The 15919-nt window shown below is 42.0% G+C and overlaps 1 protein-coding gene across 1 annotated transcript in view; it reads right to left on the reverse strand.

Moving 5' to 3' along the window:
• The window catches only part of LOC310688185 (cadherin-related family member 4-like), a gene marked incomplete at its 5' end in the record, with an annotated part of 57930 nt that extends 47955 nt beyond the window's left edge, over positions 1–9975 (reverse strand). Inside the window, 9 exons of the mRNA XM_083464318.1 lie at positions 277–368; positions 1678–1863; positions 2475–2620; positions 3338–3441; positions 4619–4741; positions 5379–5473; positions 6235–6399; positions 9591–9758; positions 9930–9975. Coding sequence (XP_083320444.1) covers positions 277–368; positions 1678–1863; positions 2475–2620; positions 3338–3441; positions 4619–4741; positions 5379–5473; positions 6235–6399; positions 9591–9758; positions 9930–9975 — 1125 coding nt within the window. The remainder of the gene's footprint in view (positions 1–276; positions 369–1677; positions 1864–2474; positions 2621–3337; positions 3442–4618; positions 4742–5378; positions 5474–6234; positions 6400–9590; positions 9759–9929) is intronic.
• Between the last annotated feature and the right edge of the window lie 5944 nt (positions 9976–15919).

Below are 15919 nucleotides of genomic sequence, written 5' to 3' on the forward strand. Positions count from 1 at the left end.
TTCACCTTTAAATGTGAAGTGAATAGAATTTCACACATCCTCACCTGAGAGAAACCCCATTAAAGCCAATGAGACTTACTTGTGAATAGTCATGTGCTGAACTTGGAAATTCCTTAAGCAAGAGGGGGGGAATTGCAATCTCAGGTTCTGCATTAGGAACCCAGATATATAAAGTTGCATTTGTAGGGTATCGAGAACTTAGTAGAGGCAAGTTCCTACTGTGGCATACTCCATTCACTGACTAAAACATTTCTGGAACACCCCTTGTCCACATACTTCAATTTCTTCGCCTGGGTCCGGATCTCTTGCCAGAACTGTGTAGACAGCTGGGGCAGCTGGAAATGTTTCAGGAACTGATACAGAAATGCCTGGGCAATAAGAATAACAAACCAGACCCATTAAAATAAGTCAGGCAAACAGAATTTGTGTAACAACCATAAATGGTTTATTTGAATGTAGAAATCGTCTATACCCATTTGCAATGGGGGAGCGGGAAAAACATAGATTCCTTGCAAATAATAGGCCCAGTCTAAGGCTCTGCTGTCCTTGTGTAGGTCAATAGCAGGTGAGCATCCCACTGACATAATAATAAATAAGGAATGTAGAAGCTCTAACTGAAAGGAAAATTGAGCAGAGCTAGGCTATTCTCTAGTGAGACCAAGCTAAGTCTCATTGTGAAGCCAGAACTTTAGCACTAAAATTCTACCTCACAAGATTTCCCAGCTAGCCAAGAAAAACAGATGTTTGTACACAGAGCAAGGCTTCAGCATTTTTGCACCCCAGGCAAAATAAAACGCTACTCCTGACCTCCCACCTATACTAGGCCATGAAATGTCCTCTTCTTGGCAGTGATAGTTCAGCATCTTTATGGCTGCATTCAGAAATGAGGTTTATTACATTAGTTTCACTGACTATAAAGGCAGTCCTTTGGTCCCAATTTCTAACATTCTTTTCACACCACAGTGTCTGTTGCATTATGGAATTGTGGCTTTTTGAATGATATACCAGCATGTGGCCCTAAATTTCATTTACACCAATAGAGTGTTGTGACACAGCAACGAATGTCATTGGACAAGTCACTACCCCCCCTTACCCATTCCTTACATCTGCCTTTCTCTGCCCCCCATGATTCACCCATAAAAGAGCTATATGCCCATACACCATGTACCCAAATCCCATCTCTTCCACAATTTTCTGGGTTAATGGGTTTGGAAATATTCTTTTCTGGAAGGAATTAAGGCAGAAATGAATACTGAACTTTCACTAGATTTGCTTTTATGTTGTGTGAAAATGGAATAATATGCTGTCTGAATGCAGCCTATGTTGCTTCACTACAGTCTCTGCTATAACTAACCACTGTCCTCTCAACTGCTGATGAACTTCCCACTTCATATCATTTCTCTCTTTTTGTACAATTAGCTGAATGTTTCCACTGTGCTCAAAGACAGCATTAATGCCAAAAACCCACCTTCTAATGTCAGTCGGATGAATGCAGAGCTAAAGTACGTGTAAATCTACTAATTTTTTTCACAATATGTAATGTTCAAATTACCCATGTTAGTTTACATACTTTTAAGTCCCACTGTAGTCAAAGAAGATTAAAAGAGTTTAACTTTGCCCATTGAGAACTGATTTTCAATGACTTTGAGCTAATAGACACAGTCAACATCAACTTGCCTGTTCCTGTAGAAAAACTTGGATCACACACTGGTTGGTCATTCACATCTTCTACAAATACGATTAGTGTGTAAGAGGCAGTGTGAATGTTTCCATCATCCCTTGCCTCAATTTCCAGTGGGTAAACTCTGACATGTTTAGTACTGACTGAATCCAAAGGCTCTAAAACAGTAATTGTGCCTCTTTCTGATTGTGGGGGAAAAGGAACAGAAATGAGGAAATTGTGATGGATAGATCATACTGAATGTCACTCTGAAATGTTCCTACAAGAACAGAGAGTACGGTGCAATAGACTAAGTCCTATCACTTGTAACCTTTAAGGTAATTTATTGGGACAAAAGGGACTAGTTCATTGTGTACTCGAGGTACTACACATAGTGGGACCGTAGATGATTGCACAGTGCAGTGGCAGACATAGAAGCAAGCTGCATCAAGATCACCTGAACTGGTTGTGTAAATCACCGAAGCACAAAGAAGTACGATAGAAGATACTTTATAGGGAGATTTTGTGTGAATAAAAGTTCTAGAAAGGGACGCTGAGGAAATTAAACCATTTCACAATTCTTATGAATCATAGAATCATAGAATCCTAGAGTTGGAAGAGACCACAAGGGCCATCGAGTCCAACCCCCTGCCAAGCAGGAAACACCATCAGAGCACTCCTGACATATGGTTGTCAAGCCTCTGCTTAAAGACCTCCAAAGAAGGAGACTCCACCACACTCCTTGGCAGCAAATTCCACTGTCAAACAGCTCTTACTGAGGCCTATGCTGAAAATGTGCAAAGATATCACTTACTTTGGTCCAAGCCAAACAGTGCCTGTGGCTTTAGGAATGCATAGGTAATGTTGCTGTTCTCATCTCGATCCACCGCTTTCACTGTGGCAATAATACTTCCCACCGGCACGTTTTCGGTCACATTCACAGAATCTGAAGGAAAGGGTCTAAATGCAGTGGCAAACATGAAAGTAAGATATATTTACTGGTGAAGCTGCGATCTCGTGATTTCTTATGCTTTGTTCAAAAACCTATGGCTCCATCATGTGCAACACCGGCAAGTAAATGCTTACAATACAGCAAAATGCCCTTCTGCACATTACAAAGCAGCAAACCCAAATATATCACCAATTGCCCAATTATTGGGAATCTTCAGCCAATCCCAACTCCCTGATGTGTGCATCCTTATTATTAACATTGGGTTGTTGTTCTTGTTACTATTTTTACTATTACTAATATATTAACAGCCCTTCACCCTATAATTACAATTACAAAAAAAATGCAATCACCAAGAATAGGGTGGGTTCTGAAACTATACATCTCAGGAATCAAATCAGGGCAAAGATTTGCATCCTCAGCATTCATTGAAAACTGTTCAATGAAGTGGGAAGACGGATCTCTGTGGGGAGGGAATTCCATGGTTGTGGGCTATACTGCCTTAAACTGAAAATGGAGACACATCTAAAACCTCCATTTAACAAAACCAATTTTTATAGTCTTATTTTAGTCAAATGTCATCAAGCTTTGAGTAAAAGCCAAGACCATATAAGTTACAAGAGCATATTATCTTTCAAGTGTTTATAAACATTTCTGTATTCAAGCAAACTTGGATAAAACAGTCCTTTTTTGTTTTATTCCTTGATAAAAAGAAGCACATTTCTTACTCAAATTCAGGTTTTTCATCATTTAAGTCTTGAATATTCACGGTTAATGTTCCTTGACAGAAGTTTCCTGTTGTATCTGTGGCTCTCATCAGGAACAGAAATTTCTAGGAGAAAATATTGGTGGAACAGAACATCCCATTTATTACAGCCATAATTAAATAAGCATCTAAAATTTAAAAAAATTACCATCTAAAATTTACAATTATGAATATAGGACATTCATAGGAACAGCTATAGTGGAGTAAATCAATCTATTATTATTATTATTATTATTATTATTATTATTATTATTATTATTATTATTATTATTATTTACAAAGAAGGGCGACATTTTGGTTTGTCACTTAATTCAAAATGGTGGCTGGTGTTCAAATATTGATGAAGACCGCTGCCCCCACCTCAGGAACCCAAGAGGCATATCTAAACCCATAGAGAACAGCTGGACAATCAAACCACTTTCAGAAATATATAGTAGATGTGCATATTTATATACTTCCCTTCATCTTATGGTCACAGGGCAAGAATCCAACAAGTACAAACGTAATACTAAATATACTAAATATTTTATTCTTATTATTACTTAACTGATTTCTGAGCTATCTTTTATAGTGAATACATTTCACCCTTTGGGGAAATTCCAATTTCTCTTCTGGTTTCACTCTATGTGAAATTTGGTGACAGGTCTAACTGAGCAATCTAACATCAGCATTTCATGGAGGAGCATTTTAAAAACAGCAACAGTTGTGTATGGGATATATCCTGCACAGAGTAAACCTACTAAAATCAGTGGACACCTTTAACTTCAGTCCCATGGGTGGTATCCAACAAAGTCATCTGGATATCACAAAGACTTCCACCAGCACAACAGGACTTCCTCTCCCTCTCCTCTCTTCATGGTTCCACCAACTCTCCAGGGCATCTATGGGAGAGGGACATGGGGAGAAGAAGTTCCATTGCACAAGCAGAAGTCCTTGGGCTAACATGATGACCTGATTAGATACAACTCATTGATTTAGTGGGTCTACTCTAAACCAAACCAGATGCAACCATTTGTTCTGCTGGTGAAGGTGAGGCATGGTCGAGATTTTTGGCCACAACACATGCATAAGGTAGCAATCCTGGCACATCTAGTCATTCTATGCTAGCTAACCTTACTTACACGACCCCTTTCCTCTCCCCACCCTGAGCTAGACCACAGATTCATTTATTTTCAAAGAAATCCTTTTCCTGCCACCCTTCAGCAATGCACAGTATTACATCGCAGTGACTCATCATTATTACATGATATCCTTGATCATAGTCCAGGGGCTGGTTTGCATTCCGTCTCAAAACACCAGTATCTGGATCCAGGACAAAAAACTCTCCCCCTTCCTTGGGTGCAGACAATGTTCTCTCCACAGTGAACTGCAAAACAGCATACCTATCATTTGCATGGTGCAGACATATCATAGGTACAGCTGAGATTCAGAAACAAATACAATGGTGCCCCGCAAGACGAATGCCTCGGAAGACGGAAAACCCGCTAGACGAAAGGGTATTCCGTTTTTGAGCTGCTTCGCAAGACGATTTTCCCTATGGGCTTGCTTTGCAAGACGAAAACGTCTTGCGAGTGTTCCGATTTTTTTCCGCTCCCCCCCTTTTTCTAAGCCGCTAAGCCGCTAATAGCCTTTTAGCCGCTAATCCACTAAGCCGCTAATAGCCACTAAGCCTTTAATAGCTGCTAAACCGCTAATAGCGCTAATCCGCTAAGCCACTAATAGGGTTGCTTCGCAAGACGAAAAAACCGCTAGACGAAGAGACTCGCGGAACGGATTAATTTCGTCTTGCGAGGCACCACTGTAATTCAAAAGAGGAGCAAAGGTGTAGAAATTGCAGCAAGAAGGGACCTTTTGGTGACATAGCCAGCAAAATGCAGTCCCTCCCCAAAGAGGAAACTGGGGGCCGTTTTTTTTCCTGAAAACCTAGTAGCAGCACTTCAGCTTTTTAAAAACAACATCTTTGGAATGTACTCTACTACAACAGGAAAAAGAGAAGTACATACCTTTAAATGATCACCATTTACAAGATCCTCATCTACTGCTTCCATTCTGTAGATTGGCGTAAATACTGGCAAGTTTTCATCAACAATTACATTAGCTGTGAAGCAAATAAATAAACAAAAACTAAAATGTGCTTTTACAAGTAGTTTACCTCAGAATACTGATACCAACAGCAAGGCTCTACTGGTGAGATGCTAGAGGCATGGGATTGGCTGATTGTTAGGAGTTACTCGCACCATGTGCAGAAGCCCCATGTGATGAACTATAGAATTACTGGTGGAAACTTCTCAGTGAAGAACCTTCTGGTCCTGAAATGACTTTGCCTACTCAGGGTGGCCATTGGGTCTTCCTAGAAAGGAAGGAGTATAACAGGATTGGGGGACCTTTGGCATCTCCAGATGTTGCTGATCTACAACTCCCATCAGCCTCAGCAAGCACGGCCAGTGCCCAAGGATGGTGGGGATTGTAATTCAGTAACATCTGGAGGATCCAAGGTTCCCCACCCCTGGAGTATAAGAATACTTCCTGTTCCAGTAGAGCATTGCTTGAGCAATGTGGCAGCTCTAATGTGTTCTTGTATCCTTGGCTGGTGTTTTGCTCTACCCTTCTCTTTTTCCTCTGGCCCAGAAAGAGCTTCTCCCACAATTTCTGGTTCCCAGCTCCTGGGTCACCTCAGACTGCTGCTCACAGCTCGCCACCAGCAAGTGGGGGACTGGAATAGATGGAGCTAGCATTGTTAAGATTAGCACTTTATGCATTCATTTATGGTTGGGGTTTGTTGGGGAACTGAATGAGATTTTTTATTTTTCTGGTATATTTAGTACTGTACTGTATTGGATCAAATTTAGTATTTCTCACCTGTTCCTAAAACAAACTCAGGGTCTGTACAGTTGGGTTTTTCAGGAACATCATGAATGTTGATGATGAGAAGTTTCCTTTTTGCGAGAAGGCCCGACTTAATGAGCAGCTCATAATGTTTGTCATCTCTTTCAAAATTAAATACTTTCTTGTTTTTAATGATGCCTGAAACTTGGAAGAAAGATAGCTGCTTTACAGTTTACCACTGTTGTTTTGTCTAGATTAAAAAATACATGGACCAATAAACCAGAGCATTTGGGATGGGGGCAAGCACATTTTATATATCAGTTTGTATCAAGTGCATGCACTGTTGTGTGGGAACCTCGGTAGTTGCAACATTAATGGCTACTGTTGTGAATTCAATGATTCTAGCTACACCTAGCTACTAGCTACACCTGCCAAGGCCAAAATAAAGGGCCTTTCAGAAAGGGGTGACTTTGTCTGTGTCAATGATACTGTTATGGTTAAAATAAGTTGGGGGTTTAAAAAAAAGAAAATCACTTCTGCTTTTTTAGAAAAAAGAAAAAAAACAGGTTTCGGAGGGTTGCACCCGAGCCTTGAATGAGCAACTTGTTAAATTTTACTGAACCTTGCCCGCCCCCCTGAAATGCTGATCCTGGGACCCTCAAGGAGGCGCTGTGACCAATTTGCTAAGCACATGGCAGATAAAATTGCTCCCATCTGTGCTGATCTGGGTGCTGTTGTTGTGACAGAGCAATAGATGGATGGGATCAGCGAGAGCGGATATCCTCCCGCTTGTTTTGCATGACCATGGAAACAAGCCGCTTGAAGCAGCAAGGCTTATGACCTGCTTACTTGACTTTTGACCTTCGGAACTTTTGAGATGAGAAAGATCAGGTCCCACATCAAAACACCGAGAAAAGCCCACTATCTAAAGCATCCAAGCAACTAAAATGGTCTCTGCCTGGTGCTGAAAATATATCAGGCTCTGTGTCAGGTGAGTCTCCCAAGGGAGGGAATTCCAAAGTCAACAGCCCCACAAAGAAAAAGGAACCAATAGATGGGCAAATCTGTGAAATTTGGCTTCTCTCAGTTTCTCATTTTTCCAATCTTAAGTTCCATCAGTCACACTTCTATATGAGTTTGTGATTTATTTTATTTTTTTGGTTAAAAAGCAAGTACTCATGAAAATTCACCAACATTTTAGTGCAAATTTCTCCTGATATACAGTTTTGTGTGCAATTTTGCCTAATAACCATATTTTTGCAAAACAATTTTCCTTTATATAATGCATTTTTATTATTTTCACTAATATGTGAAAATTTTTGCACACTTTGTGCTTGTATATTTATTTTTGTACACATTGCTTAGCTGGAGAACTGAACTGCAAAATTCAGAGGAGTGTGGATTTCAAAGGATGGCTGTATTTCAGTTCACTTATTGTTTGGGAAAGGGCAAACGTGAGCCTCCATCCCCAGTTGTACATCATCACTGGGCTCACTTCTTAAGGCAGGAGAATCCAAAGAAGAGCCAATGAAAGCGATGGGAGCATCTGGATCTCCAGGCATTAGTGGACTATGACTTCCATCATCCTAACCATATGCAATCCTGTCTGGGGATGATGGGAGCAGAAATTCAACAACATCTGGAGTGCTGTAAGTTCCCAATCCTTGGCCTTTCAGGAGGATCTGAATAGTCAGAAATTTATTTTTGCAGAGGATGCAGTTCTCAAGTTACTCTTGTCTCAAGCTGTTTGGGGCTATAAGGCTGCAATCCTAACTCATTTCACTAGGAATAAGACCAACAGAACAAAGTGGAGCTTAGCCTCTGAGTAAATATGCAGAAGATTGTGCAGTAAGGTTAAACCAGCCCTCTGAACTGAGCCCAGAAAAATTCCAGTAGCCGGTACAACTGCTTTAAGAATGGAGTGATGTGGTCCATACTTCTGATCCAAAGCAGTAACCCACCGGGTGGCGCTGTGGGTTAAACCACAGAGCCTAGGACTTGCCGATCAGAAGGTTGGCAGTTCAAATTCCCACGATGGGGTGATCTCCCATTGCTCAGTCCCTTCTCCTGCCAACCTAGCAGTTTGAAAGCACGTCAAAGTGCAAGTAGAGAAATAGGTACCGCTCCAGCGGGAAGGTTAACGGCGTTTCTGTGTGCTGCTCTGGCTTCACCAGAAGCTGTTTAGTCATGCTGGCCATATGACCCGGAAAAACTGCGGACAAACGCCTGCTCCCTTGGCCACTAAAGCGAGATGAGCGCCGCAATCCCAGAGTCGTCTGCGACTGGACTTAACTGTCAGGGGTCCTTTACCTTTATAGCTTCTAAACTGTCTTCAAGGGCAGCCCCACACACCAGATGTTTCAGAATGTTGCCAGAGATCTGCAGTGTGGGATGGCATGGTTTACCACATGGGCAGGCCTTTTTTTAAGCTAAAGAATGATAGTGAAGCATTCCTGAAGTTACGGTGCTCTCAGTGAGTTCAGTGTTAGGTCAGGCCCTTGTTGCGATTTTCACTTTTGCCTTGTCTCTCACCTTCTGTAACCTGCACATTTTTAGCTGCTCTCAATAACACCATTGACACTTTCCCTTGCATGTACACACACAGAAGAACTCCAGTCTGCACTCTGCCGTGATCTCGTTCCTCCAGTGCCCCTGCCAAAAGCATATCCTGTATATTTGGCATACAATGTGTGTATTTTAATTTCATAATAAGAAATAATAATTCAGTGGCCAGCAATGGCCCATGTTTACCCTGTTCTCATTTCAGGAAATGGTTTTGGTTGCAAAAGATACTTTTGTTTACTGCAAAATTGATTTATAGGATGGGAGTGCATTTGTAGGGAAGCACTGTAAAAAAATATATTAAGTGAATTGTTCCCAAAGAGTAGACATCGTGTGGTAACCAATTAAGTTCTGCTCAGAGCAGACCCATTGAAATTAATGGATGAAAATTAATTGTATTCAAAAAATTCAGTGGGTCTACTCAGAGTAGGGATAGTATTGCAAAGAACCCATTATGGTTCTTGACCTACCTGAAGTATTTGCTTCCTTTTGCTAGTCTCCTTTAAATTCCTTAGGGGGAGGGGGGCTGATACAACTTTGAAGGGGAAATTTGGGGCAAAACTATTTTAAAAACCAAAAGGATAAAGAGGCAACAGTGCAAAATGAATTGGGAGGAAAGGCTCACCATTGAGGCCAGGACAACCTCTTACGTCCTGCCCATTTTCTGCCCATTTTCTTTTATATTGTCTGTACTTATAAAAATACTTTATAAAGCCATGAAACACACACTTGTGATTTCACCCTCTTGTTTTTCATTCATTCTTCACCCCAAAATTAAATTACGAAGATACTGAACATGTCCAAATGAAAAAGCATTGCATACTTACCTGGATCAATGCTAAATTTATCCAAGTGATCAGCCGTCATGTAAGTATTTGTAGTGTCATTAACATCAGGGTCAGAAACTTGACTTAGCACCGTTCCTACAGGGGTCGACTCATTCAGATTGACCGGGTTGAAAGTAAATATGAGGTCAGCTGTCATCCTTGAAACTGCTAAAATAGGGAGAAAGGTCAAAGGAAGAAAATCTACTTCTTTCTCTTTGATTTTTCAGATTTCAGGTTTGAACTACAGATACTGCTTACCAAGATCCTTATCTGAGAAAGTATTTCTTAAGTACAATTTCTCTCAATATATTCACCTGCCTCTGTCATAGTCCAACTTACCTGTACACATTAAAAGGGCAATTAGACTGTTTCTTGCTAATGCCATGACGCACAGATTCTAACATCCAAGATCCATAAAACCAACAGCTCAGGGGGAAATGTATGTGCTGCTGCACTTGCGAGAAACTGAGTGCAGATTAAGGAAGCAGCACTCCATAATCATGTTGTTACCAAGCACAAAAGATCAGCATTGTCTTGAGGGTGTGTTGCACGTTCCAAGTTCACATAAACGCTGATAATGTTAAGTTTGCTTCTCTGCCAACTTTCCACAGGCAGGACAAACTCAACCCAAATCCCATTCAAAGTCGTGGAGGCCTTTAAATCAGCCACAGTTGCTAAGGGCCAAGCTACATGTTACACTAATGTAACATGTACTAATGTACTCAGGTTTGCCCCTGCGTACAAGACTTTTCTTTCAAAAACAGCCGCCATATATGAGCCACCATCTCTAACACAGCAGAGGACAGAGAGATGGAGCTCTTGATCCTCCATGCCAATGTCACAATCCAATTTGCTTCCCTCCTGACCCTCTCCTACATTGGCTATTGGAAAGAAAAATCTTGCACTGAAAGGCAAACTAGATGATTAATGTAGCGCGCAGTTTGGTCCTTAAAGACTTAGGTCCCATCTGCACTATACATTTAAAGCAGTATCATGCCACTTTAAATTGCCATTGCTTCCCCTGAAGAAGCCTGGGAATTGTGGTTTGCTAAGCATGCTCAAAATTGTTGGCACACCCCTATTCCCCTCCTGGAGCTACAATTCCCAGAGCTCCCTGGGAAGGATTGCCATTTAAGCCAATCTGAGACATATTTGATTTTCAGTTCAGAAAACATGTCTAGAGTCTAGTCTTCCAAGGCCTTATGTTAGCTTCGTTTCATATAATGGTTCCAGAATGGAGGAAATAACAGCAACACTCTCGAGTCCAAGTGAATTGAACATTGAAACAGCAAAGCCAGTAGCTTGAAGGAAATATACCTCACAGCAGGGAAAAGACACCAAGGATCAGCAGCAAATGGACACCCTTGAAGCAAAACTAGAAACCTCTGAGCTGCAAACTGAGGCCTCAGAGCAGCTTAATGAAGATCTCAGAGCCAACTTGAGCAAATGCGGCAGTCTATGAAGTACATCGCCGAGTCAAAATTAACATCATTGCCCATCTATAAACAGGTGGGCCTCCTGAGAGGTTCTGAAAGACCACCATTTTCTAGAGAGACTACAGATTAATTCAACACACCTTAAGGTCAAAACTGGATCACCCCTTCTTCCTTTGATGCTCACCTCTTTCTCCTGTTCTTTTCCCTATTGTCTACCTTTGATTGTAAGCTCCTTGTGGGTGGGGACCTGCATATCCTGCCTTTGTAACCCTGTAAGGCGTTATGTATGGAATCAGATTCTTTTGTATTTACTAAGACCTTTTTGACGACTCAGCAGCTGGGATAATAAAAGGGAACTTGCCCATTACATCCAGGTGGCTGTTATCTTTTATGCACACAGGCATACTGTAATTATTATGAACTAATGGCTTATCAACTGAACATCTGCTGCAACGTGTAGAAGTCAAAAATGTGAAAAAGCTATTAAACCATCAACTCATCTCCCAGCAAGGGAGGAGATCAGTTCCAGACAATGGATGAGATGCTCAATTAATGGGCTGGCAGTGGGATTTACAGACATAGAGAAGCACTGTTCATGGACTCTCTATCCTGTTGATGACCGAGTCTCAGTATTATCCAGGGATCAGTGTACGTTATTTGTTTTGTCATTCTGTTACTCCAGTCTCCTACTTCACCCAGACTTTCCTTATTTGTTTTGTTACCTGCAGAAGCTCCAGGTAACCATGTAAGTATAATGCCTAGATACAAAGGAATACATGACTCTCCCTCTCTCCCTCCCTCTGTGCTGGATCTAGTTTTGCAGGGATAAAGATACAAGAATTCATAAGCCTCATGTTAGAAGGCGATCTTCAAGAACTCACCTAGTCCATCCCCCAGATCAATGCAGGATCTGCTGTAGAGAATGCAAAAAACAGCATGCTTGGTAGTTAGCCATCCAATTGCTGCTTAAATAGCTATAGTGAAGGAGTGTCTGCCAACTCCTGATACAGTCTCCCAGATATCCAATGCCTTTCGCCATTAGGAAATTTAGCCCAATGGTGCTTTCCTACTCTTTCCACCCATTGGTCTTAGTCCTACCAGTCTTTTTCATTGTGTTGTGTGTCAACACTTGCCATCAAGCAAGCTCAAATATAAACACATGAAGCTGTCTTCCATCGATTGTCAGGCCATTGGTCCTTCCCTTCTAGTTGGCCATACTCTATGACCAAGGGCCTTTCTCAGGCCCACTACTAAGCATCTTTTTAATGACACTGTGCCCAGGATTGAACCAAATTACCAAAGACACTGTTTTACCACAAAGCTATGGCCCATATCCAGACCATCAATTCAGGGCCAAACCAGGCATGTCCTCAGAAATGCACAAATTCATCTCCAAAAACTTTGCGTGTGTTTGCTTAAAAAAAGCAAAAAACAAAACAAAAACAAAAGCTGAAGTAAATTTGGACCAGGCTTGTGGCAAAGGGGGTGGCAAGTTTAACCCTTTCCCCCTGGCCAATTTCCTGACATAAATTAAGTCCCATCTAGATCTGTTCCTAGTTCCGCAGGGGGAAAAAACAGGCAGGCATCTGCATTGTCCCTTTATATACGGTATATATATATTTCTTCCATAGCTAATAGGAGGTCAGGGAGCAATTGTCTTGATTTGGGGCTGGGGCTGGAGCACAACCCTGATACCAATCAGCACGCCCAAAGTTGCACACATTAAAGGAGACAAAGACATCAGAGATGAATTCATGTATCTCAAAGGCCACAACTAGCTTTGTCCTCATAGGAGTTTAAAAAGCAAAATTATACTGCCCATCTAATCTACTTCAGGGATGAAGAGCCTGTGGCCCTCCAGAGGTTGTTGGACTCCTATCTCCCATCAATCCCAACCACTAATAGCATTGGGTTGCCAGTGGAACTGGAAGGCCAGAAGGCAGGGCACCAGAGCCACCCCCTGGCTAGTTGTAAGTAAGAAGGCAAACAGGTTGGGACTTGCTGGGGGAAGAATGAGGTTTGATGGGGCAACTCTAACTGTCATCCGCTGCCAGCCAGCATGGACAGTGGACATGAATGATTGGAGCTGTGCTCCAACATTTGATCTACTGTGTTGCTTGTTGGAGCTCCAAAACCCAGCCACCATTTTAATTATATGCTCAGTATCGAAGAAACAAGTGAAGGGCACCAGCAGCCAGCAGCAGATTTGGAGAAAGGCACGGTGCAGTGGTGATAAGGAGAAAAGAGACAGTCTTGGCAGGCCATCTGAGGAGCATCTTCTCTTTAGTGGTAAGCGGAGCTGGCTGAAGAAAACCCTATTAAAAGCAGATGTCCCATTATTTTGGGCAACTCCTCATGCCCCAAGTACTTCACTGGGAATTGTTCAAAAATGAACAATGAGCTCATTTTTGCTCATTGTTCATCCACACACTTGATTTGCATGGTTTAGATTTTGCTGTTTTGCACGACCTTTGTCCAGGTGCATTGCCAAAGAATCAGCATCAAGATGTTCTAAAAGGAATGCAAAAGCAAAATAATAATATTTTTTTGTGGGGACTTCTTTTAAATGGGCCTGGACAGAACAGATGATTCTTTCAACCTTAGATACCTTCTAAATTTCACTTTCTTCAAGTATTGGCCCTTCCAAAAATTTCATGATGGATTGGATTTAAGATCTGCCTACAAATATAATATAAAGGTGTGATACTGTGTAGACACAGGAAGCAGAGGGGTATGGTCTCTCTTGCCACCTATATGACCTCTCTTCTCAGATTCTTGAATCTCGCTTTTACCTAGGCACCAGTGTGGGGCTCCCCTTGAGTATTTGGTGAAGAATATCAGCAGTAAGTGAGCATTTATGAAAGGAAGGGAAAGCTGTAAAAGAGGACTTAGAGTCCTGCATGGAATGGAGATATGGGGAGAATGGGGTGTGGTCCATTTTAGCACCAATGTGAATCTCCTGATGGACTCATAATTCTCATTTTTCCTCAACTGCAGTTGTGCAGCTGGTCTTGTCTGGTGAAGCAGACTGGCTCTGCGTGGCAGATGTGATCTCAGAACCACTGGGCAGTCATCTTTGAGAATTCCTGGAGAACAGGCGAAGTCCCGGCAGACTGGAGGAGGGCAAATGTTGTCCCTATTTTCAAAAAGGGAAAAAGAGAGGACCCAAATAATTACCGCCCAGTCAGTCTGACATCAATACCAGGGAAGATTCTGGAGCAGATCATTAAGCAAACAGTCTGTGAGCACCTAGAAAGGAATGCTGTGATCACCAATAGTCAGCATGGATTTCTGAAAAATAAGTCATGTCAGACTAACCTGATCTCGTTTTTTGACAGAATTACAAGCCTGGTAGATGAAGGGAACACAGTGGATGTAGCCTACCTTGATTTCAGCAAGGCATTTGACAAGGTGCCCCATGATATTCTTGTAAAGAAGCTGGTAAAATGCGGTCTTGACTATGCTACCACTCAGTGGATTTGTAACTGGCTGACTGACCGAACCCAAAGGGTGCTCATCAATGGTTCCTCTTCATCCTGGAGAAGAGTGACTAGTGGGGTGCCACAGGGTTCTGTCTTGGGCCCGGTCTTATTCAACATCTTTATCAACGACTTGGATGATGGACTCAAGGGCATGCTGATCAAATTTGCAGATGACACCAAACTGAGAGGGGTGGCTAACACCCCAGAGGACAGGATCACACTTCAAAACAACCTTGACAGATTAGAGAACTGGGCCAAAACAAACAAGATGAATTTTAACAGGGAGAAATGTAAAGTACTGCACTTGGGCAAAAAAAATGAGAGGCACAAATACAAGATGGGTGACACCTGGCTTGAGAGCAGTACATGTGAAAAGGATCTAGGAGTCTTGGTTGACCACAAACTTGACATGAGCCAACAGTGTGACGCGGCAGCTAAAAAAGCCAATGCAATTCTGGGCTGCATCAATAGGAGTATAGCATCTAGATCAAGGGAAGTAATAGTGCCACTGTATTCTGCTCTGGTCAGACCTCACCTGGAGTACTGTGTCCAGTTCTGGGCACCACAGTTCAAGAAGGACACTGACAAACTGGAACGTGTCCAGAGGAGGGCAACCAAAATGGTCAAAGGCCTGGAAACGATGCCTTATGAGGAACGGCTAAGGGAGCTGGGCATGTTTAGCCTGGAGAAGAGGAGGTTAAGGGGTGATATGATAGCCATGTTCCAATATATAAAAGGATGTCACATAGAGGAGGGAGAAAGGTTGTTTTCTGCTGCTCCAGAGAAGCGGACACGGAGCAATGGATCCAAACTAAAAGAAAGAAGATTCCACCTAAACATTAGGAAGAACTTCCTGACAGTAGGAGCTGTTCGACAGTGGAATTTGCTGCCAAGGAGTGTGGTGGAGTCTCCTTCTTTGGAGGTCTTTAAGCAGAGGCTTGACAACCATATGTCAGGAGTGCTCTGATGGTGTTTCCTGCTTGGCAGGGGGTTGGACTCGATGGCCCTTGTGGTCTCTTCCAACTTTATGATTCTATGAGTATTTCTGGTTCAACTGAATAGCATATAGTATTGAGGCAAGAGAACAGTTATGAAAGAAGACTTAGGGTGCTGGGTGATGTGCCACTAGAGGAGTACAACTAGAAGGGTGAGCTCCTTTGGTGCGTTCAAAGGTGAAGAACCACGGTCAGTTGAAGAAAAGACTGAGCAATTATTGCGCTCTGCTCTTTTTTCCAAGAAACAGTTTACTGTTGTGATATAATTAACAGAGAGGGGGGGTATTATGCTTGGACATTGTGCAATACTGAGTGTAGATACTTTTTACTGTAATATTATGTAAGGTGATAGGAGTATAAATAAATTTGAAGAGGGCTTGTGAATTACACAAACAGTGGTATAGTTCATTAATGCT

The sequence above is a fragment of the Podarcis liolepis genome (genome assembly GCF_965112155.1).
Source record: "Podarcis liolepis genome assembly, chromosome: 10".
Taxonomy (NCBI): domain Eukaryota; kingdom Metazoa; phylum Chordata; class Lepidosauria; order Squamata; family Lacertidae; genus Podarcis; species Podarcis liolepis.